The sequence below is a fragment of the Phyllostomus discolor genome, chromosome 6 (genome assembly GCF_004126475.2).
Source record: "Phyllostomus discolor isolate MPI-MPIP mPhyDis1 chromosome 6, mPhyDis1.pri.v3, whole genome shotgun sequence".
NCBI classification, from domain to species: domain Eukaryota; kingdom Metazoa; phylum Chordata; class Mammalia; order Chiroptera; family Phyllostomidae; genus Phyllostomus; species Phyllostomus discolor.
Genome location: NC_040908.2, coordinates 163941106 through 163964238, shown reverse-complemented (window position 1 = coordinate 163964238; position 23133 = coordinate 163941106). Strand labels below are relative to the sequence as shown.

At 48.4% G+C, this 23133-nt stretch overlaps 2 protein-coding genes across 4 annotated transcripts; one reads left to right on the top strand and one right to left on the bottom strand.

Annotated features, from left to right (window-relative positions):
* Nucleotides 1–1387: 1387 nt before the first annotated feature.
* On the bottom strand, nt 1388–8653 carry TTC9C (tetratricopeptide repeat domain 9C). The gene is made up of 3 exons (XM_028516189.2): nt 8029–8653; nt 4113–4295; nt 1388–3074 (listed from the first exon to the last, which is right to left on the bottom strand). The coding sequence occupies exons 1-3, from the start codon at nt 8264–8266 to the stop codon at nt 2980–2982; spliced, it is 516 nt and encodes a 171-aa protein (XP_028371990.1). The 5' UTR covers nt 8267–8653; the 3' UTR covers nt 1388–2979.
* A 1012-nt stretch (nt 8654–9665) lies between these two features.
* Nucleotides 9666–22475, top strand: HNRNPUL2 (heterogeneous nuclear ribonucleoprotein U like 2). Of its 3 annotated transcripts, none has more exons than XM_036029610.1 (14): nt 9667–10565; nt 12420–12555; nt 12855–12931; nt 13132–13271; nt 14013–14103; nt 14203–14315; nt 14547–14810; nt 14973–15095; nt 15701–15829; nt 16373–16541; nt 17936–18136; nt 19184–19257; nt 19522–19629; nt 19746–22475. In XM_036029610.1, exons 1-14 carry the CDS (start codon nt 9980–9982, stop codon nt 19824–19826), a joined length of 2292 nt encoding a protein of 763 aa, XP_035885503.1. In that variant the 5' UTR covers nt 9667–9979; the 3' UTR covers nt 19827–22475. The 3 variants fall into 3 exon arrangements, 2 of the variants coding, with proteins under 2 accessions (XP_035885503.1, XP_028371378.1); XM_028515577.2 differs by having other exon boundaries at nt 9668–10526; XR_004904030.1 differs by lacking the exon at nt 19184–19257 and having other exon boundaries at nt 9666–10565; nt 19746–19779.
* Nucleotides 22476–23133: the final 658 nt, after the last annotated feature.

The following is a 23133-nucleotide window of genomic DNA, read 5'->3' as shown; positions in this document are numbered from 1 at the left end:
CCCGTACTCAATCCACTGAGCTACGCCAGCCAGGGCTCATTTCTTTTTTTTTAACTGGCTACTTTGTAAGTGTGCCTTCACTTAGTGCTAATGCCCCTTCAATCCCAGGCATTTGGCAAAGCTCAGCTTCACAAAACTCACCAATTCAGCCCATTCCACGTTGGATTTGATTTTGATTTTTCCAAAGCCAATGTTGACAAAGATGTTTTACTTCCACATATATTTTTTATTGTAAAGCATTTTCTTTATTTATGACAAATGATATGATATGCTCTCAAGTCCCCATCCTAGTTTTATTAGTAAGCAATTTCAGTATGCACTTCTAAAAGAACTTTTGGAATACATTATCATACTCGGCAAAATTGACAATAATTCTTGTTCAAATTTCCCTGATTGTCTCAAACTTTTTTTTTAAATCCTCACCCGAGGATACATTTATTGATTTGAGAGAGAGAGATAGGAGAAATGTCAACTGGTTGCCTCCCAAATGCATCCAGACCTAGGATCAAACTCGCAACTGAGGCATGTGCCCTGACTGGGAATTGAACCCATAATCCTTGGTGTACAGGATGATGCTCCAACCAACTGGGCCATCCAACCAGGATGTCTCATAAGCCTTTTTTTTTCCCAATCAGAATCCAAATTCCAAGGTTTTTAGGAACACTGTACTAGACACTGGGAAGATATATATATTTTTTTCTCCTATTATTTCAGTCTCATAAGCTTTTAGTTTTGGTTTTTTTTTTCACATCAGAACCCAAAGTAGAGTCCCATTTATTTGGCTGACATCTCTTAAGCCTCTTTTACTCCATAGGTCCCCCTCTCTTTTTCCTTGCAATGTACTTATTGAAGAAATTAAGTTACTCATGGTTTCACAGTGTGGAGTTTGCCATTGACATGCCCATGGTATCATCTAACATACTCCTTTGTGCAAAGGCTCCTTTAAAAATACATACTTAAATAACATTTAAATAGTAGTATAGGTAGTACATGGTTTTGGCAAAATTGGGAAGGGGGTGGGTATGAGTTCAGAGAACACTGTTCTACACTATCTCCTATGTGCCAAAGTGTAACCCTTCACACCTGCCCTGAATGCCTTCTTTAAACTCCAATCCTGGAAACCTTTAGGGTCAGGGGAGGTGTGCAGCCTCCCCCCCCATGCACACCCCTCAGTACTGAGATTTTGGTACCTTTGGACAACTCCTTCAGGATGTGAGCCTGCCGGACCTCCTCCAGACCCAGTCGGACTGCCTTCCTTTGCCCACTCTCCTGCTCATCAACCGCTCCATCAGGAGCTGGCCTTGGGAAGAAGGACTGCAACATGGGCCTGACCACTGGGGTCTCTTAGCAACGCCAATAAAAGGATGCATGCAATAAATTTCTAAAATCCACTCTTAAATATCAGTTTTATTTTTTCCTCATTGATGTAGAAGATAGCTCACTGTAACACTGTCTTGAAAACACACACACAGATAAAATTGAAAAGCAAAACAAGCCCCAAACAAACAACTGCATCACGACAAAATTTTGTCAACAATCTAGACTTAGAAATGTAAGAGGCTCGGAAGAGGAATAAAATATTCTACTTCTGTTAGTTCTGTCCTTGCACTTCTTCACGATTATTAGAAAACCCTTTCGTGGTGAGCTGGTGGCTGCTTTACTCAAGGGTAAGGGGAGACGCAGAGGAGCCCAGTTCATCGGGAGACCAGGCGTTACTGGTAAACGGAGCAGAACTCACGTACATTTGGCAACACTACGGTTTTTCTTCCTGAAAACCGTCTGTGATTGTATGATGGCTGATGACACATGCTTACCGTCACCTCCACTCAGAGGCAGAGGCGGTGCTAGACGGCCCCGCCCACTCCGCAGAACTCACTCGCTGTGGACAGGGCGTCTGGCAAGTGAGCGGAATGACCAAGGAGCTCCTCCCTGGTGGATGGAGCCTCCTGCCGAGGCACGGCCGCCTCAGATCGCAGCTTCCAGGCAGTTTTAAAATTGGCTTGAAAGGCACTAAGAAAGGAGATCCCTTCCTCATGGTCGGCCTCCTCTGGAAGAGAACTGAGCTCTGGCAACATGCAAGCAGACAGGCAAAGAACAGATCTGTGTTTTTACTCTGCTGCTTTACGGCATTCTTTCTAGAAGACTCAGCAGTCTGCCTTTCCTAAGCGTCTTAGACAAACAAGCATACTATATGCACTTATTAAAAATTGAAATGTTTACTTGGGTGTTTTTGTAGCATGAAGACTAAGGGTTATTAAATAAATATTTAAATGCTTGACTCCAGAGATCTTAAAATAGAAGAGTTTAATGAAAAATTAAATAAGTCTACTATATTAACAAGCTAAATATAAATAGCAATGACTAGAAATTACCAAGAAAAACAATAGCAATGACATACTTTTATAGGGGGGGAATCTGAATGTGTACAAAATATTAAGAAGAATAAGGAATTACTTTACTTGGTTAATTTCAAATCTTTCATTTTAACAACACATACGGGCCCAATTCACAGTTGTCTAGTTTCACAAAAGGTACACATCGCCCAGTTTTTGGCCCCTAAAACTTCAGCTCAAGGCATCTGAGGAAACAGGAAGAAACTCCTTCCTGTCCATCATCATTTCCTCCTCTGCCAGCCCTCTCCTCTGCGTACCCACACGTCTAATGACACCGATCAGTAAAATCTGTGCCGTAGATACGATTAATGCCACCCATGGCTGAGGAGTGTTTCCTGGTTGTCTTTCTCAGGGCCAGTGTCCCCCAGGATACCACGTATTGAAAGCTCTACAAACATACAGAGGGGCAAAAACAAAAAGAGGCAGACTCAGTAAGCAGTTAGGGGTTTGGGCCGAAGTAGAAACCAGACAGAAATCCACCTGGGTCAGAGGGATGGGGTTCACTTCTCCCGGGAGGCTCAGGTTCCACTGGATGGGTCTTGATCGGTTCACCTAAGTTCAGGTGGAGAAGCGTCGCTCCTCTCTGCTAACCGAACATGCCCATGTAGAGCTGCTTCTCTTTGCGGTGGTAGCTATTGAGTTCTGACTGTGTCAGCTGGAGGTACCGCCGGACGTTGGCATCTTCGAAGGGGGCGAAGGGGGCAAGTCGAGAGCGTTAGAGCGTGACCTCACCGAGGGGCAGGAGAAGAGTGTTAACATACTTCCATTTTTTCTTTCATCCTTCTAAGATCTGAATACATTACAACTCTTCCACGCAATAGTAAATCTCATTACGACCACTTTGGGTTTCTGAAAAATCTCTATACAGGTCTGGGCCGGTTGCTAATTTTATGATGAAAGGGAGTTTGAGGAAACAGTTATTGTCCTCGCAGAGCCACTAACGATACTGTACCTGGAAGCCAGTTAATCTATGTACTTGAAGGCAAGTAACATGGACAAGTGGCTCATATTCGATATCTTTATTAATTCATAGTGGCTTTCTCACTTAGTTAGTGAGATTTGACTGTGCTGTCATAAATGGGCGGGGACCCCCTACTTCTAGCCTGTAAGCCAGAATGCAAACAGGGAGACAGCGTTCAGTGCTGAGCCGTCAACACAGGCACGAGTCCGCCATCCCTACCCAGGCCCATCTGCTTCACAATATCCTGTTCGCCTTGGAAACAAAGTGCCAAGTTTCAGATTCTGTCTTGGTAGGCCTTTTTCTAGGTCATATCTGGGGTTAGCTGAGAGATAAAGAATAAATTGATTAAGCAAAAGCCAGACCCCAGCTGGAGAGCTAGCAGAAATGAGGATTATCAAGTGTATTCACTGGATCCTATTTCAGTCTCCATCTAGGAAGTGAGACTTGAAATACAAAGCTTTAAAACCTCTTTCACTGAAGGAGGGGGGGCAGGGGGAGGAGAGATTACACGTGTGCGACTGTTTGAGCGTAAAGATTTCCGGAGGGGATACCATATTGCTCTCCTGTGGTGACAAGCACATAAGAGTATAAGGCCTGTTCATTGTACACTTTTATACTTTTTAAATTTTGAGCCATGCGAAATGTAGACAAAAAGCTCAATAAATTGCCAAAGTAAAATAAAACAAAACCACCCTCCACAGCTACCCCCTGAACAGGACAATCTTTGCCCTTCCCGCTCCAATCCCCTCCTCGCTCACCTTTTGGCTGCCTATTGACAGCAGCCAGGAGGTACTGCCGAGCTTGGTCATAGTCCTGCAGGTGGAAAAAGGCCACTCCGGCCCGATACAAGGCTTTGGCATTATCGGGCTGCCGCTCTAGGACTTTCTGACTGTACTCTTTCACTCGCTCGTAGTTTACCGGCTCCATCTGGAGGAGACAGGCTAGTGGGGCCACAGGAAAGGAAGAGAGAAGAGGGAGGAGGGCCTTGTTACACTGAATCCCACTGGCCAACTCAAGGCAGCAGCGAACACAGAATGACATCAACAACAGTCACGTATCCAGCAAATCAACGTGAGTGTCTGCCCCGGGCCAGACCTTCTTCTAAGCGTGGGATGCAGTGGAGAGTAAGAGCTTTACACACCTTCAGTCTACTTCAGTGTCTACCAAGTGCCTACCGTGTACCTAGCGCTGGGTTAGGCCCATCTATAAAACTGATAATATACTTTAAAGTTTATTTAAACCTCTTCTTCCTTGTGTCTCTCCTACCCGCAGCTCTGGGTCTTGAACATTCCACTTCACCACAATTCTTGTGCTGCAACGTTGTTAACAACTGCGGTTGCCATGAATGGTACGAGGCAAAACAAACAGACGAAAATTATTACGCGAGGCAACAGCAAGCACTGTGCTATGTGCTTGTTTGATCCTCTCGTGCACCCTGTGAGATCAGTGTGTGTTACCACCTCCACTGAATGGATGGATGAAGAAATGAAGGCTTGGAATGGTAAGGTAACTTGTCCGAGATCACACAGCTTCTGGATGGAAGGAGGAAGACATTTGAACCAAAGACTCTGACTCCAACATCATCATTGTTATTGACTATATATTAGTTCACTAATCCCTTGGATGATTTAATGGCACCTCAACATACAAATATGATAGAAGTAGTTTTTTTAAACTACTCCTAGTAATTTCTGTGGCCTCAGCCTGGACAGTTAGAATGTTGTTGTTGTTTTTTTTAAGATTTTATTTATTTATTTTTAGAGGGAAGGGGGAGAGAGAAAGAGAGAGAGAAACATCAATGTGCGGTTGCTGGGGGCCATGGCCTGCAACCTGGGCATGTGCCCTGATTGGGAATTGAACCTGGGACACTTTGGTTCCCAGCCCGAGCTCAATCCACTGAGCTACACCAGCCAGGGCAGAGTGTTTTAATATACTTCAAAAGGAGGCAATGATCAGGTCAATGTTCTGCTTTTTTTCTAATTAAGACAGGAAATGTTTCCCTATTCCAGAAGTGTGGGATCAAACACAGCACAATTACAGCATGGTGCTAGGCACAGGGAATCCTGGCTGGTGAGCTCGTTAAAGGGCCGGTTTGCATCCCCTTTACAACATCACCACCAAGTGGTCACAGAGTTGTCCTCAGATATTTCCCCAGATATGTGGTCAGCTAACCCATTACTATAGCTTCATTCATTCATTTGACAACTAGCTATGGGGTGCTGACCAAGGGCTAGGCAGAGCTAGGAACAGGATGAGAGGAACCAGACCTCCATCTTGATGAGTAAACGGAGTTTGCATCCTAGTCCCCAAGTAGCAGGAATATACAACAAACGAATTTTTTTAAAGTGCTTTGAGAAAACCAGCACTGCCTAAGAAAGAGTGAATGAGGTCAGAGTGCAGCTTGGGTACTAAAGACTTCTCTAAGAAAGTGACTTTTGAGCCACAATCTGAAGGACAAGGGTCCTTCAAGGGACAGAGCTTTCTAACCTAGGAGACGAGACCCTACAGAGCTGGAAGGCAGAAATGTACTTTACAAATTCAGTGTATGGAGGAGCCAGACTGTTTGGATTTTCTTCCTAAGTGCAATGAGATGCCATTAGAGGATTTTAAGCAGTGAAATGATCTGGCTCCCTTCTCTACAAAATGGGGATAATTGTAAAAACCTTGCAGGATTTTTGTATAGTGAGAGATATTTTAAATACACTGCTCAACATGTCACAGGCAGTCAACGGGTGAAAACTGGTAATTCAGTGAGTCTTTGTGGAGCACCGGCCAAGCACCCACCAGCAGAGACTTTACAGATGGGTGGGCCACAGTCGCTGCCTTCGAGTCCACCTGGGGGTTGACATACGTACCCATCTCTCCAACATCCCATTTCCCTAATTTCTAGTCAGTTCCCCGATACATACCCTACTGTCTAATGGGACCTCAACACACAAATCTGTTTAGCAGGCAATGTTAAGGCCTATTCTGCCTTTTCATAATGGAAAAGGGAAATGTGCAGTCTTCTGCAATAGGGACTTGGGGGTAGAGTTAAGAATTGCCTCGGTTTAACTTGAGCCCCACCACTTACCAGCTGTTTGACTGTTTCCTTAAATTCACCTCAAAGGGTTGTTGCGACACTGAAAACAGGTTAATTTGCGTAAGGGGCTCAAACAGTGTCTGCCTCGTGCATTTCATAAGCAGCCCCTCAGTGAACCCTCCCTGACCACTCTTTCGAAGTGCACACCCCCATGTCTGTGGCGCTCACTGCACCCATTTTCTGCTTTATTTCTTTTCCACAGTACTTACTATTTTCAAAAAACTTATACATGTTGCTTTTTTGTTAACTGTTCATCTCCCTCCATTGAATATATGTTCCATGAGGGCAGGGAACCTCAGCGCCCAATAAAAATTATTGAATTTAGAGCCCTGGCTGGCGTAGCTCAGTGGATTGAGCGCGGGCTGTGAACCAAAGTGTCGCAGGTTCGATTCCCAGTAAGGGCACATACCTGGGTTGCAGACCACAGCCCCCAGCAACTGCACATTAACGTTTCTCTCTCTCTCTTTCTCCCTCCCTTCCCTCTCTAAAAAATAAATAAATAAAATATTTTTTAAAATTATTGAATTTAAACATTAGCTACTATAACTGCTAGTTTTATTACTTGAGTCTAAGAGTAGCACTGGACACACACTGTAAAAAAGCTAGATTTTCACCAAAGTATAGCTGATGAGTATTGTAGTAAAAAAAAATCAGTTTTAAACAACCATTACAAAGTGTAAAAACTACTCCTAATAACTTTTACGGCCTCAGCCTGGACTGTTAGAATGTTTTAATATACTTCAAAAATAAGTTAATTTCCTGGTTGGTGGAGCTCAGTGGATTGAGCGCGGGCTGCGAACCAAAGCATCGCAGGTTCAATTCCCAGTCAGGGCACATGCCTGGGTTGCAGGCCATGGCCTCCAGCAACCACACATTGATGTTTCTCTCTCTCTCTATCTCCCTCCATTCCCTCTCTAAAAATAAATAAATAAAATCTTTTAAACAATCTTTTAAAAATGTTAAAAAATAAGTTAATTTGTCCCATGGTTAGTTTGCTTGCCACAGAACAGACCTAAGAAGTCTCCCTTCTTTTAGCAGATTCATCCCAGTGATCCTAACTCCAGTCATTCATCTCCTCACCCAAGGCCGTCTAGAAATGGCAGATAACTAGTTACCCAAATTATTAGCCAGCTGATTTACAAGTAAGAGGAAAACAAGGAAAGACTACCCAAAGCATCAGATAAGAATGACTTACACCAGCTGAAACAAGAGCCTTCCTTCCGGTATTTCAAATATTAAAAAAACAATACTCTCAATATCAATTCAGTATTCTCCATTGGGCGCAAAATTCCCTAAACCTATCAGCATCACCTGGGAGTCGGTTAGAAAATGCAAATAAATAGTAGGCACCACCTCAGATCTATTAAATCAGAATCTGGGGGTGGGGTTCAGGAGTTGTTTCATAAACTCCATAAGTCCGAGAACTGTCGTTCTATAAACTCAGCTAGAGCCCTGTAAATCGGAATCACATTTCAATTCATGGCAGAATAACTAGATGACAGCAGGAAAGCCCGTCAGTGTTTTTCCAAATGTTCATAGATTTTCGTGTACCTGCCTGGAGATTCTTACCCGCCCTTCCTCCCTGTTCTTACCAGCTAAATTGTTGTAGCAGTCTGTCTGGGTGCTGTGCAGTATGTTTTCTTGTTCAGGTGTGAGAGCCGGGCCCTGAGGTCCTAGATTAGGTATCGGGGAGGGCAGACTTGGATCCAGACCCCGCAGCTGAAGCAGAGCTCGATGGTACCTACTCACAGCATCTCGGTACTTTCCTTCCCGGTAACATTGGTTCCCTTTCTCCTTGTACAGCTGAGCCTCCTGCAGGCGCTTCTCCATAATTCTGTCACCCAATGCTCTTGCGGAATTAGGAAGCGAAAGAGCAACTGAAGCTCTGGGGGGTGGAGCAAAATTACTGATTTTGGTAGTCGACCTAAAGCAGGCAATTACCCTTTTCCTGGAGGCCCTCCAGGGAATGAGCTTTGCTTGTTTCTACTACCGCCCCTTCCTTTCCTCTCTGTGGTATTTTTCAACCTCCAGTGGTGCAAGAAACTAATCAGTGAGAGAGTGTGGGAATGGGAAAGCCAGAGATTAAGTGAGTTTCTAAAGAGGCGATTCTGGAGTAAGGAGACCCGGAAGATGCAAAGGTCGCAGTAATAAATCGAGGAAGGTGTGCGAATGCCGGCGGCATTTGCTTCCTTCTTTCTTTTGGACACACCTCCCTGACCTGGAAGTGGAAGAAAGTAGGCGGGGACAACTGCTAATAGTTTAGACGGTTTCCCTCCATCCCAGCTTTTTATTTGCACATATTCAAGTAGCATTCTTTGACGTCTGTGCCGGGAGCTGGGAGACCGAGGTGAATGTGATCCGTGCCCAAAAGCCATGACTGGCCCGGACGCAGAACAGTTCAGCTGCAAATTCTCCGAGGCCCGAGGCCAACCCTCATTCCCAAGCCCGGAAGTATCCCCCTGGGTTTTGGATTACGAATGGGACAATCCGGAAGACAGGGTCTGCTCTCTTGACAGTTCGTTGTCTAAAGGGTCGCGCGCATTGCACCATGGCGTCCAATCGGAAGCGGCCCCAGAAAAGTAATCCCACAGAAAAGACCCAGGCTTTTCAACCTTCCCTGCGGACCAACACGGGGGGGAGGGAGAAAAAAAAAAAAAAATCCCCTGACAATTTCGCCAATTGGAAAAATCCGGATGATCACGGAAGACCAATCACAACTGCAGATAACAATTCAAGTTGGCCAATGATCTAGCTAAAAGACGAGGTCCGATTATCTGTTGCTAGGTAGAAGTTGAGGAGTTGGGGGGGCGGGGCGAGGGGTTACTGTATTCCTTGGTTTTGAAGAGCCTTTTGGTTTACTAACAAGAAATGCAATTACTAGGAGGCTTTCACGTTGCAACATATATTCCCTTCTGGCTGTTTAAAAAAACTCTCAAGAAGTTGCTGCATGCATAGAGAGTAGAAATAGACTAGTGAGCAAGCCCCAAGACCAAAGTGCGATAGGAAGTCAGATGGGAGTGATGGTGGCGACCGGGTGGGAGGGGCCGTGGGAGCCTGGGCTGCTGCGCAACCACGGCTGAAGTACGGAAAGAAGGGCGCGCACACGCCTCCGTGCTACGAGGCACTTGATCCGCAGCCAGGCTTTCCCGTCTCCGGCTCCGGTGCGGCTGCGCAGTAAAACCTCCGGCGGCGATTGGCCAGTACGTGAGAGGGGGGAGGGAGGTAAAGGGAGGGAAGTCCGTCGTCCTAGCCTCGAGCCCGCCCGCGGCAGGGGAACCGAGAGCGCAGACAGAGAAATACTTTCCCGATACGTCGTTTTGGGCTCCGTAGGCTGAAAAGGGGAGCGAAACAGAAGGGAGAACCGTAGAAGAGGCTGCGCGCGGCCCGAGCCGCCTGCGTGCGTCCGTGCGCGCTCGCTCGCGCGGGCTCAGTACTGGCGCGTGAAGCGGAGGCGGGCGGCGGCGGCGGCGCCTGCGCGGTCGGGCTCGGTCGTCGGTTCGCAGGGGAGGAGGCAAGCGGGAGGCGGAGGAGGCGGCGGCGGCGATGGAGGTGAAGCGGCTGAAAGTGACCGAGCTGCGGTCGGAGCTGCAGCGGCGGGGCCTGGACTCGCGCGGCCTCAAGGTGGATCTGGCGCAGCGGCTGCAGGAGGCGCTGGACGCCGAGATGCTCGAGGACGAGGCTGGTGGTGGCGGGGCCGTGCCCGGCGGGGCCTGCAAGGCGGAGCCTCGGCCTGTGGACGCGTCGGGCGGCGGCCCGGGCGGGGACGAGGAGGAGGACGAAGAGGAGGAGGAGGACGAGGAGGCGCTGCTTGAGGACGAGGACGAAGAGCCACCCCCTACCCAGGCCTCGGACCAGGCCGCGCAGCCGCCACCGGAGCCCCCGGAGGCGGCAGCCGTGGAGGCCGCGGCCGAGCCTGATGCTTCCGAGAGGCCGGCCGAGGAGGAGGCCACGGCCGAGTCAGAGTCAGGTGGGGTAAATGGTGGCGAAGAGCAGGGCACCGACAAGGGGGAGGAAGAAGAGCCAGAGGAGCGGAGCGGGGACGAGACGCCGGAATCCGAGGCGCCGGGTGACAAGGCCGCAGAGGAACAGGGTGAGGAGCTGGCGGCGGAGACCGACTCCAACCTGCCGGGTGCGCCCTTTTCCCAAGCACTCAGCCCTGCACCTCGGGGTCTGATCCCTTGTTCTCCCTTACCTGAAAGGGCAAGATTCCCATCACCACTTGGTGGGACTGCCCAGGGGAAGCGGTTTTTAGTCTCTTCGCACATTTCTAGAAGATTTGACCACCGTTGGTGGCCCCACTCTCTGCAGGAGGGAGGTTCTTGCTTAACTTGGTTCGTTGGTTGGTAGTGGATGGAAGTGAACAGTGTTGCATGCGAACTGCTGGTGAGCTACCTGTGGAGCAGCCTCCCACGCTGCTGGTTATCTTTTCCTAAACCGAGAATGTACTGAGGAATTGGCGATTTCACGAATAGCTAGACCGACTGTTGGAGGCTTTTTGGCCCTTGGGCTGCCTGTTGAGTCTTTTCGCCATAAAAATATTAAGCAGTAAACTAAATTCGTCAGGGTTCTCTGAATTAAAAGCACGGTGGTATAGCTGGAGCCACACAGAATTTGGCAGCCCAACCTTGCTCTTGCTTTAGTAGCAGGGCAACAGCCTGTGGCGTGAAGGTGTCGAGTTTAATGGTTAACTAGTGAAGAGAAAGTCTTATCTAGTGCATTTAGAATGTCACGCAACTTGGCTAGGGGTTTTACTTTGCCTGTACTATGATTAAAAAGGTAATCTGACCACTGAGTTGATGAATGGGCATTATCTGTAAATTTGCTGTACACTTAGCCTTTTACATTTCAGGTTTCTGAGTAACTGAATTGAAATGATCGAGGTGTTGGTGGGTCCCTTGAGCAACCTTGTGTAAAGTTGCTCCCCCACCCCCGCCCCAGTTAGTGACCTGCCTTCCTTTGAAGTGATTGGATGGTTAGAGCCGCCCCATAACTATCTGTCGGAGTAAGGAGGGAAACTAGAGCTGCTTCTACTCTTACAATGGAGTGGGTTGCCTTAATTCTTTTTATAATAGGCTGTTTAGGCTGCCACTTAGTATCATAGTATAATTGGAACCCATTCCATGGGAGTCATGTGCAACTTGAAGATTGTTTGTCCTATGTCCTGGAGCAAAAATCCCATTACATAACCTTTGACTGAATGTGTAGCTCACATAGCAGATAAAAAAGGTCAAGGAATGAAGAACTGTCTTAAATTATTATTATAAAAATCTTTGTATTGAAAACTACAAAGGCCTAAGGAAAACACCTGTTTTTTTCTCCCCTTGTAAAGAATGCTGTTAAATATACGACAGCACTGTTCTCCCCAAAAGTATGTGCAGTGAGGATGCAGTATTATTTGTGGGTCTCTCGTGAATTACTGGTTTGCTCTTGCAACTTTCAGTAAAAACCCATGATAAAATTTTAGCTCTGTATCAGGCATCTGTGTCCACTTGCCATATAAGTAAACCTGTGGATGGCTGTGCATTTTAAAGCTGGAAAGGCACACTTTCATCTTTTTTAAAGTGAGCCTTCTGTATCACGAAGCTGTGGGAAAGTGTTAGAAAATATGTTTTATGTCGAGCTTAAATTCACATCTGACAATCAAGAGTCAAAATGAGCCTATGAAGTTTTGTTTTGTGTTTTTAATATATTGGTGGGGAAAGCTGCAAGTTTGACCTGATTTAAGCAGATAAATTTAGAATGCAGAAATCGTCCAGTTTTAATCTATGGCTTGACTGTAGTTAGTATCCTTTTATAAAATAAAATTCCAGCCAATGATAAGAGGAAGAGCTTTGTGAAATAAAACATTCTGTCGATGCAGTGGGAGCAACTTGGGTATCTTGATGGGGCAGATACTCAGATCGCCCTGTAGTTTCTGTTGGTTCTGAGCTGATTCTGTACTCCAGTATGAAAACTGCTGATTTTCTTTCCCTCCTTTTTGTAGGAGATGACCAAGATAGTGAAAAGTCAAAACCAGCAGGCTCAGATGGTGAGCGGCGGGGGGTAAAGAGACAGCGGGATGAGAAGGATGAACATGGCCGAGCTTACTATGAATTCCGAGAGGAGGCTTACCACAGCCGGTGAGGGAAACAGTCCCTTCCATTGAAGGGAGTGTCTGCTATGATTTCGGTCTACCTGGTGTATCAGAGAATCTGGGAAGAGGGGTGGATTGAAAACGGAATAGGTTTCTCTATAGGAGTAAGTTCTAGATTGAATCTGCCCCGAAAGCTCCCGTTGCCCTTTTCTCATTTACTGAAAGAAGCTGTCTGCTGGAATTTTATATTCACTGATAGTTTAAAGTCGACATGATGCCATGCAGACACCCCTCAAAGAAGAGGGCTTTGGTTACATTGTATCTGCTTTTCTTTTGTGTGTATAGCTCCAAGTCTCCACCGCCCCCTGAAGAAGAGGCAAAAGATGAGGAGGAGGATCAGACACTTGTGAACCTGGACACGTGTATGTATAAGGCAGGCAGGTTGGGCTTTTAACCAATCAGAAGTGATTTTGGAGAATTAAAACTTCATGGCCTGCAACTTTTAAGAGATGTAGCACGCGGGAGACTTTGTATCTGTCCCTGACAAGTCAGTGTATTTGTGTTCTGTGGATGGCTTTCAGGTGTTGGCATTAGCATAAACAGATTGCTTCTTTCCTAACAGATACCTCAGATCTCCATTTTCAAGTGAGCAAAGACCGATACGGAGGGCAGCCCCTCTTCTCGGAGAAGTTCCCCACGCTCTGGTCTGGGGCAAGGAGTACTTATGGAGTGACCAAGGGGAAAGTCTGCTTTGAAGCCAAGGTAGAATGTGTAGCTCATGAAAAGCATTCATTTATTAGCCCTGGCTGGTGTGGTGCAGTGGATTAAGTGGCAGCCTGTAAACCAAAGTGTCGCCAGTTTGATTCCCAGTCGGGGCACGTGTCTGGGTTGCGGGGCCAGGTGCCCGGTATGGGGCACAGAGGAGGCAACCACACATTGATGTTTCTCTTCCTCTCTCCCTCCCTTCTCCTCTCTCTAAAAATAAATAAAACTTAAAAAAACATTCATTTATTATTCCTTAAACTGTTGTGTATTGGACTCCTTCCCGCAAATATTTTATTAGTGCAGAAAAAAGTACCACATGTTAACAGTAACCTTAGCTCCAGTGATGAGCCCTCCTCCCATCCCCCAGGTCTTCGGTTGAAGTGCATTGATGGTTACTGTTCTGGTGTTGAGTTGTGTAGTTGCATTTTCAGTTTGCATAAAAATCTTGTCTCTTTTTTTTTTTTTTAAGATTATTTATTTTTAGGGAGGGAAGGGAGGGAGAGAGAGAGAGAAACATCAGTGTGTGGTTGCTGGGGGGTTATGGCCTGCAACCCAGGAATGTACCCTGGCTGGGAATCGAACCTGGGACACTTTGGTTCCCAGCCCGTGCTCAATCCGCTGAGCTACGCCAGCCAGGGCAAAAATCTTGTCTCTTTAGCAAACTTCGCTTCTGGGTTGGTCAGAGTGTCTGAGAATTTTGTTTTGTTTTGTTTTGTTTTGTTTTACTTTTTGGTCTAGGTAACCCAGAATCTCCCAATGAAAGAAGGCTGCACAGAGGTCTCTCTCCTTCGAGTTGGGTGGTCTGTTGATTTTTCCCACCCACAGCTTGGTAAAGTCGCTTTAAGTCGCTTCTTCATTCGTGTTTGCTACCGTGTGCTCACTCCCTGGGAAGTTAAAGTGTGGGTAACTAATTTGTTGACTATTTCAGGTGAGGATGAATTCTCTTATGGTTTCGATGGACGAGGACTCAAGGCAGAGAATGGGCAATTTGAGGAATTTGGCCAGACTTTTGGGGAGAACGATGTCATTGGCTGCTTTGCTGTAAGTGCTCCCGAAAGCTGTGGGTTCATAGCAAGGAGTGGGCGCTGGGGGCTCAGTTTGCTTCCCACCAGTCGCTGTCTTTTGTGCACTCGGTGCAGTGCATGCTCAGTTGTGTTGTGCCACAGCCATTGAGTTTTGTTTTGTCTTTGTGTTTTGTTTTTAAGATTAAATCGTTGATTCTCTCAGCCTCAAACCCTGTAAGCCCATAAGCGCCCTTGTCTTTCGTTGTAGAATTTTGAGACTGAAGAAGTAGAACTTTCCTTTTCTAAGAATGGAGAAGACCTCGGTGTGGCATTCCGGATCAACAAGGAATCCCTGGCAGACCGGGCCCTCCTACCCCATGTCCTCTGCAAAAATTGTGTTGTAGAATTAAATTTTGGTCAGAAGGAGGAGCCCTTCTTCCCACCACCAGAAGAGTTTGTGTTCATCCACGCCGTGCCTGTGGAGGAGCGTGTGCGCACCGCGGTCCCTCCCAAGACCATGGAGGAGTGCGAGGTAACGCCGCAGGGCGTGCCCACGCTTTGGAGCCGTGGGGGTGGGGAGGTTTTCTTCTCAAAACTCCACCCGCCTGGGCCAGGAGAAGATAGCACTCAACCAGGCTCTTAAACATGCCCCCCGCTGATTTTTTATAGCACTGCTGCTTCTGTCTGCTTGCAGGTGATTCTGATGGTGGGACTACCTGGGTCTGGGAAGACCCAGTGGGCGCTGAAATACTCAAAAGAAAACCCTGAGAAAAGATACAATGTCCTGGGAGCCGAGACTGTCCTCAATCAAATGAGGGTGAGTTGGCCCTGGTGGGCACTCAGTTGGCTAGAGCGCTGTCCCAGTACGGCAAGGTCGTGGGTTTGATCCCTGGTCAGGGCACGTATAAGAATCAACCAGTGACGGCTGCGTCTGCAGGTGGACAACAAGCCGGTGTTTCTCCCTCTCGCCCCCTCCCCCTTGTCCTTCTTCCTCTCTGTTTCTAAAGTCAATAAGTTTTTAAAAATGAGGATGAGGTACTGGGGGTTGTTAGTGAAATGGGAATTTGCCCTGGACGTTCCAAGAAACTCTCATCATCTTTTCCAGTGGAGTCAGTCTTTCAAGTGTCTGAGAACAAGGGCCCCACAGCCAGAAAAATGAGTTCTCAATATATGTTAGAAGGAGCTTGCCCCCCCCCCCCACTGTGTTGTACTTCTGAAAACTGATAAAATCTGGAATATCCAGATTAAGAGTGGAAATGACTCCCACGGGAAATGGACACCATTCGTGACACTGAGGAGTAGGGCCAGGCTGTTGTAGTAGCTTTGGTGGCAGTGAAGAGGTGACATTTACCAATGACTCTGCGGCTTTGACTTGCTTCATAACTTCTTGTGTTTCTCTTCATTTTCTCTCACACTCACCAGATGAAGGGGCTTGAGGAGCCAGAAATGGACCCAAAAAGCCGAGACCTTTTAGTGCAGCAAGCCTCCCAGTGCCTTAGTAAACTGGTCCAGATTGCTTCCCGGACAAAGAGGAACTTCATTCTCGATCAGGTACTTTCAGGCATTGAAAGGAACCTCACTTTACAGAAGATCCGAAGGTGACAATCTGGCATCCATTTCGTGTAATACAGTTGCTCAGAGTCACAGTGGGTGCATTTGTGAAGAGAGACTGAATTAAGGAACAGAATCAGTTTACTTAATTAATTATGACCAGGTAGTTTTGTGCTATAGTTGTAGCGTTTTTGAACTCAGAGATACCTCTCACGAGTGTTTCTACCAGAGGGTGTACGGGCCCAGACTACAGAACCCTGCCTAGACGCAATGGGAGGAGCTTTGGAGCTCCTTTGGGTTCCTGGCTTCACCACGTACTCGGGTTGTGGCCTTGGGCAAGTCCTGGCCTCTAGGAGTCTCCGTTTTCCTGGTGTGCAAAACCCAGTGACATCTGTCCAGGAGAGATGGAAGCATCAAAGGAGCCTGTGTCTGTAACGTCCCCAGTTGGGTGCCTCGTTTGTGAAGGATGCTCAGCGAGGGCCTGGGTTGCGTTTGAGTGACGATTGTTACTTCTAAGACACCCGTTGTTCCTTCTGCCCCTAGTGTAACGTGTACAACTCTGGCCAGCGGCGGAAACTGTTGCTGTTCAAGACCTTCTCTCGGAAGGTGGTGGTGGTGGTCCCCACGGAGGAAGACTGGAAGAAGAGGCTGGAGTTGAGGAAGGAGGTGGAGGGCGACGATGTGCCTGAGTCCATCATGCTGGAGATGAAAGGTGGGCTAAAGTGGTCCAGGTCAGGGGTCCTGTCCCTGGTCAGTGCGCACCTTACTAGGGCCTCTCCATCCCTGGAGTGACGCTCCACGCCTCAGGTGCAAAGCCGAAGAGTACATGAGTGGCTGGGAGCACTTGTAGGTAAATGAATAAGCAGAGTGAGCGGAGAAGCACTAACTGCTTGGCTCCTTCCGGGTAAGAGGCAGTGGACCGCCGAATGATGACAACTCACGGCAGAGGCTTCCTGGAGTCCGTTACTCATGTAGTAAATACTTGGAGTGTCTGCTACCTGCCCGGGACTATCCCAGATGTAGGGCCGTTGTGAATGAAAGGAAGCTCTGTTTTACTGAATTTATATTTTCAGAGGGTGGGAGATACTATCATTCAAATTAAAATGTAGTGATCGGGCCCTGGCCAGGTAGCTTGGTTGGTTAGAGTGCTGTCCCAACACGCCAAGGTTGTGGGTTTGATCCCCGGCCAGGGCGTGTACGAGAAGCAACCAGTGAATGCATCAATAAGTAGAACAACAAACCCATGTTTTCCTCTCTCTTCTATCCCTCTAAAAGTCAATAAAAAATATATAGTGTTTGGATAGAATGGTCTTATAATTATCTTGATTTCTGATAACACATTAGGTTTGTTATTTGTTTGTTTGCTTTGGTGTTTGATAGGAACCTGAAATCTCTAATGCAATACAAAGCCTAATAGTAAGGTCCCCCTTAAGGTGGGATTATCTGTCTGGATTGATCCTGCTTCCTGCTGTTTCCTTCAGAGTGATTTTTTTTTCCCCCTTACTGCCTTCAGCTCCTGGCATCCCCACTTGCCCTGTGAACTCATGGCTCTTTGAATTCTGATCATGCCCAGGGATGGGAGCTGGTTACACAGCTAAGAGCCAGATTGTCAGAGTTTATGCAGAGTGAACTGTGCCAGTCCATAACTGATACTCAGGAGCTTGGGGGAATTCAGTTCATGGAGGTTAACTGGATTCATCGAGGAATTAAGAGGGGGCCCCCCCCCCCCCACCCCTTGCTCTGAATTTTGCTGGTACTCAGCCTCTGAACTTGTATTTCTTAGCGGCTTATCTAACCCGCACAAAAAACTTTCTCAGTTACTTTTAGCCTCTGGCTACCTGCTTCTGTCCTGATAAGAAACCTTAACCCAGTTTACTCTTAATTTATTATGGATCACTTGAGAACGTGTAAATCTACAGTTTGCAGGTAGCCCTGTGCCTGGGGCTGTTGCAGTCTGGGGAAGACTTATGAAAGGACCAGCACCTCTTTGGGCCCTAGTGGAGGAAGCTTAGGAAATCTTAGTCTTCCTGCAGTAGAGGTTCTGTAGTGAGGTCTTCCCCATCTACGCCCCTTTCAGGCCCACAAGCTTCTCTCTCACTCTTACAGCCAACTTCTCTCTGCCTGAGAAATGCGATTACATGGACGAGGTGACATACGGGGAGCTGGAGAAGGAAGAAGCTCAGCCTCTGGTCACCAAGTACAAGGAGGAGGCGAGGAAGCTCCTGCCCCCCTCTGAGAAACGGACAAACCGCCGCAACAATCGAAACAAGCGCAACCGGCAGAACCGGAGCCGAGGCCAAGGCTACGGTGAGTCCGGGGCGCCTGCCGGCCCCCAGCTGCACGCAGTCGGTGCTTTGTGCTGAGTGGGCCCCGCAAGGAAACCAAGTCGAGTCACTCACAAGGAATAAGGAAGTAACTTCTTTATGGAGCTTATTTCTTCCTGTGTCCTTTACCCCCAGCTTCTTGTGCTTTTTCCATAATCCTTCAAAAAAAAAAAAGGTGGTTGTTTTTCCACAAAAGTAATTGTTTCTGAACCGTTGTTTCTGAAAAGCAGTGCGTGGGCCTCCTCGTTTGTCTGGTTGTCACTCGTGCACACCGGTCTCCCACGTCACGACTGCGGTGCGCCTGAAGGGTCTGTGCGCCAACACCGGATCCTTCAGTTCTCTCTCCTTTGTCTAGTGGGTCAGCCCAGCTATATAGACCGCAAAGGGAATGTGTTATTCAGTAATTGGGGGGGGCTACGAAGTAAATTGGGCTACCAGTGGGATTACTGTTCCTCCTGAATGTCTCATCTGTCAGCTAATCCTCCGTTGTGCATTCACTGCCCTTTACAAATGTGTGTGTACATGTGTGTGTGTGAGAGAGAGAGAGAGAGAGTGTGAGAGTCAGCGCAGTGTCTGAGTGCCTGCGACATGCTAGGCACCGGGAATGCCAGTCCTGGAGGAGCTTTCTGTCTACACTTTGTTTCATGTGCATAAGGTGATGGGTCCTGGGGTATATGACACCTGAGATCCTTTCCAGGGCTGAAAGTCAGTGATTCTGCGAATGGCAGTATTTACTCGTGTTTCTGACTCTGCCAAGTATTCTTCGCCATCTCAAATGTTTTGCAGGAACTGGGGGGCTTCCAAAGCAAGGTGGCTTGGTTTTCTTGTGTCGCCATTCCTCTGCCCTCCCCTCTCAGACTTTACAAAAAGTTCCTGGCTGGTGCTTTAATTAACATTGCGCGAGCCCGGCAGAAGCGGGCCTCCTATTCCCCCAGAATTGCCTTTGGCTCCAGCTTTTTGATTTCCACTCAGACACGGAGCCAGGACCCCACGCCAGCTGTCTGAGCGCGCTCTCCCATTTCTCTTCCAGTGGGCGGGCAGCGCCGAGGCTACGACAACCGGGCCTACGGGCAGCAGTACTGGGGGCAGTCTGGAAACAGAGGGGTGAGTGCAGCTCTCCTCCTGCTCCTCCTCTGGGCCGTGCTAGCCGTTCCTACTGGCTTGGGGGAGCAGGGGGGTCTGGGCTGTTTTCTCAGGGCTTAGGGTGTTGCCCATTGAATGTGTTTCTCTGGAAGAACTTGCCCTGGGACGATTAAGTCTGTTGTACAATCAAACCGAGATGTGTTTCACGTGAGAAGGGGGACAGAGCAGTGGATCGTGGCGCCAGAAGCCCGTAACTCTTAACCCCTTCTCCTTCTCCTCTCTCAGGGCTACCGTAATTTCTACGACCGATACCGGGGAGACTACGACCGCTTCTACAGCCGAGACTACGAGTACAACAGATACAGAGACTATTACAGACAGTACAATCGGGATGTGAGTATCTCCTGGGCACAGAGAGGGGGGCGGGAGGCAGGACCCGAGGAGTGGGTGTCGTGCCTCTGCCCTCGGCCAGCTGTGCCTCCCAGTGATGGGTTTCCCCTCTTTTCTAGTGGCAGAATTACTACTACCACCACCCCCAGGACAGAGACCGATACTACAGGAACTACTACGGTTACCAAGGGTATCGGTGAAGCCCCTGCCCTTGTCACCTGTCAGCCATGAAGCTGAATCTCTGGGGGTGCCAGGCACCCCCCCCCCCAAAAACACAACCAAGGAAAACAGGGGCTCTCGGGGTGGGGCTGAGCTGCCGGGGAGGGGCGGTGGGAGGGAGGGTGCGCAAGCAGGGGTGGGGGTGGGGGGAGGTGGAAACAAACGACAAAACTGTACATTTTTTTTAAAGTTTGTTGAAAAGAATATTGTCTTATTCTATAAAACATTTCAAACCTAGTTAGATATTTGTAATCAAAAAACATTTGCTCGGAGAGCAGCACTTAGGGCTGCCTGTCCTGTACCCTGCAGCTGGACAGGGACAGCACTGAAAATGTCACCCCTCTGACATTGCACGGCAGCTGGCCTGGCAGCCACGCAGGGAGAGCAGAGCGATGAGGCGCGTGGAGAGGGCGGGCAGGCGTGCGCGGGCACTCTCCACAGCAGGCAGGAGTGGGGGCAGAGGGAGAGCTTGTGACTGGGGCAGTGAAAATAAACGATTGGCTCTTATCAATCACTTGCACCACTAACCGTTTGTACTTTTTTTTTTACCGACCTTTCCCTCTTGGGATATCTGGTCTGGTGGGCTGGGAGGCCAGTGGCGTTGTCTCCACTCTCCCGTGCCTTCGTGCTGTTTGGCTGAGGCCTGGAGACTGCCGAGCGGACGGTTGTGTTACGTAGGGTCCCCAGGCTGAGGAGGCAGGGCCGTGCCCGTCTGCAGAGCAGGGCAGAGCAGCGTGCACGCCCCGTGTGCCCGTTCACGGGTTCCCACCGAGACCTAGGGGAGAGTGGGGTTGCAGGCCGCAGCCTGAAGATGGTGATCGCCAGTCTGTCCTCTCTGTCTTCCAAGGTTGAGGGAGTGGAGTCTCTGAAATCATCTCTGTTAAGAGTATCTGTCCTCTTCTGGTGCGAGGGAAGGAACGTTTCTCAGGGTTTCAGCTCACACGGAAAGGGAGCAGGATTCTTTCCATGGCAGCAGGATTGTGTACATAGGTGAATCCTGTGGTGTGGGCTACCAGGCCCAGGTGCTGAGAATAGCAACTATTTTATACAGTGTGGAGGGCGCGAGCCCTGCTGGTCTTTTTGATACACAGGTAGAAAGTGAATAGAAGGGGGTGGGGTGGGGGGTGGGAGGCAGCTCAACGGGGCTGCTGCAACTTGGGAAGAGTGAGTGTGTGTATAATGTGTGCATGAAAGGGGGCACCCCTTCCCGACATCTTGAAACAGGATTCCTCCGGGGGTGCTCGCCCTGCACTGTCCCTGAGAGGCCTCCAGCCAGGAGACTTCCGTCGGGATGGTCTTTGTAACTTTACCAACGCCCTCCCAGTTCTTGACTGGCAGCTTCAGGCGGCTGGATTCAAGGATAGAGGTGGGATATGGGAATGTTCTTTCAATACTTAGCTTCAGTTTTCACTCACCTTCCCGCTAAGCATTGAGTCAGCCAAGGGCTCACGCAGCAAATACCACATACCGCAGTGCTTCCTAGTGAGGGCCGGCCCTGGGTTGTGCTACTAGAATATGCTTCGCTTCCATTTCCCCACCTGGGCAGTTCTCTGTTGAAAAATTCTGTGCTGAGATTGGATCTTTCTCTCCCTCTCCCGCTGTGACTGCCACGCAGCCCTTCCCCGGGCCGGCAGGCCCTCGCTCTGGCCCTCCCTCTAGTTTCCTCTGTTTGTGACACACCCGTGCCCCACAAGTGCCTCCCACTCCGAGGCCGGAGCCGGGGGGCTGATAGGAAATACGTTTGCTTGCTCATAACGACGTCTCCCTGGGCACCTGCGTTCCTGCGGTGCCGTCCAGTGGATTTGTGTGTGGCAGTGGGTGGCGTGATTGCATGAACTTTTCTGTAACCCACTAACTTTTTATTATTCTTAAGGGAGTTTTTGAGAAGCTTCGCTGATAGTATCAGGGCGAGGAGATCAAAACTGGAGCCCAAAGAAATTCCCTTCGGGCAAGATCACGTTGTAATAGAAAATTGGATCTGAGGCCCGTTCAGGTGTTTCGTCCTCCAGCACACGGAGCCTCCCGCCGTGGTCTGTGACCCGGTCCGAGGGTGCTGGGCCCCTGAGCTGCTTTGCGTGTCTTGGGGGGAGGAGGGTTAGGGGAGGTACTTGCTGTTAAATTTTGGACACTAGAAAGTCATCTTTTTTTCAACAACAACCAAAAAACTTTTTCTGGGTGGGTGGAAAGAAACTGCCACGTCCTTGGTGGCGGAGTCCAAGAGATCCTCGCAACAATGCACATGTCTGGGCTTTTGTTTCTGTCTTTTTATTATTAAAAAAAAAAAACATGTCAAGGGGACAAATGTGGATTAACAGGAGGGACCCCTAGCCTTGTTTCCCTTAGGAGACGTGTTCCGTGTTTCATCAGACGTCTGTTGTCGTTGTTGTAGACGGAAACGCTTGTGAGAAGAACCAACATCACATGGAGCCTGTACATGTTTTTGCACAACCTGTAAAGCATTCTTGGAAGTGGCCAGTAAAAAAAGGGTTTTACCATTTTTAAAAAAAAAATGTAACTGTGTCATTGTTTACATCTGTAACTTTTTCCTCCCATGTTCTCATGACAACATTCTGGCGACTATGTAGGCACAGTAGCTTCCAGTTTTAGAATAAATAACCATTTGGATTGAATTCACTCTTCTATCTCCTGTGGCTGCACTGACTGGGGTAGAGTGTGTCATCTGGGGGATTCATGCATTTACTTCTGGTGCTGCTTCGAGCTGCCCTGGGTCCAGCCAAGGCTGGCTCTCCTCCTGCACGGCCGCCACTCCCTCCCTGTGTTCCACCATGGTGGCACTTGGGGGTCGTGAGCCTGCTTGGTGCTTGCTTATGCTAAAAGCGTGAGCCATTGGAATGGAAGGAAATGCACTGTGTCATGACCTCTGTGTCTTTGGCCTGTACTGAAACCAGCTGGGTGCTCGAAGTTAAGTATAAGGTTCTGTATCGGGGCCAAATTCATGCGCAGTTACCACTCAGAGGAAAAGCCTGCTCATTCAACAGAAAATGATGGGGGTTATTTCCTAGTGAATTTGGAGAATGAGAAGGTAACTAATTATTAAAAGCACTATTGCATTGCTAGCACTAACTGATTCTAATTGTAATTTCTAATAATCAAGCACTTACTGAGGCCGGGGTGCCACAGGCTGGTGGCAGTTCAGTGTTCTGAAGGAGCAGTGATTGGGGTCAAGGTGCTGCTCCAGTGTCTGCATAACACAGGTTCAGACCCCAGGACCTTGTACCCCAAAGGGTACCTTCGATTGCGGTGTCTGCCCACTCTCTAGGGTATTTT

Coding starts and splice junctions, on each gene's coding strand:
- TTC9C (XM_028516189.2), bottom strand. CDS start 8,266: ATGGAGAAGCGCCTGCAGGAGGCTCAGCTGTACAAGGAGAAAGGGAAC. Junction 4,296..8,028: donor CTGCTACAACAATTTAGCTG/GTAAGAACAGGG, acceptor TGGCCCCACTAG/CCTGTCTCCTCCAGATGGAG. Junction 3,075..4,112: donor TGTCAATAGGCAGCCAAAAG/GTGAGCGAGGAG, acceptor CCCCCTTCGAAG/ATGCCAACGTCCGGCGGTAC.
- HNRNPUL2 (XM_036029610.1), top strand. CDS start 9,980: ATGGAGGTGAAGCGGCTGAAAGTGACCGAGCTGCGGTCGGAGCTGCAG. Junction 14,811..14,972: donor AGACCATGGAGGAGTGCGAG/GTAACGCCGCAG, acceptor GTCTGCTTGCAG/GTGATTCTGATGGTGGGACT. Junction 15,830..16,372: donor GGAACTTCATTCTCGATCAG/GTACTTTCAGGC, acceptor TTCTGCCCCTAG/TGTAACGTGTACAACTCTGG.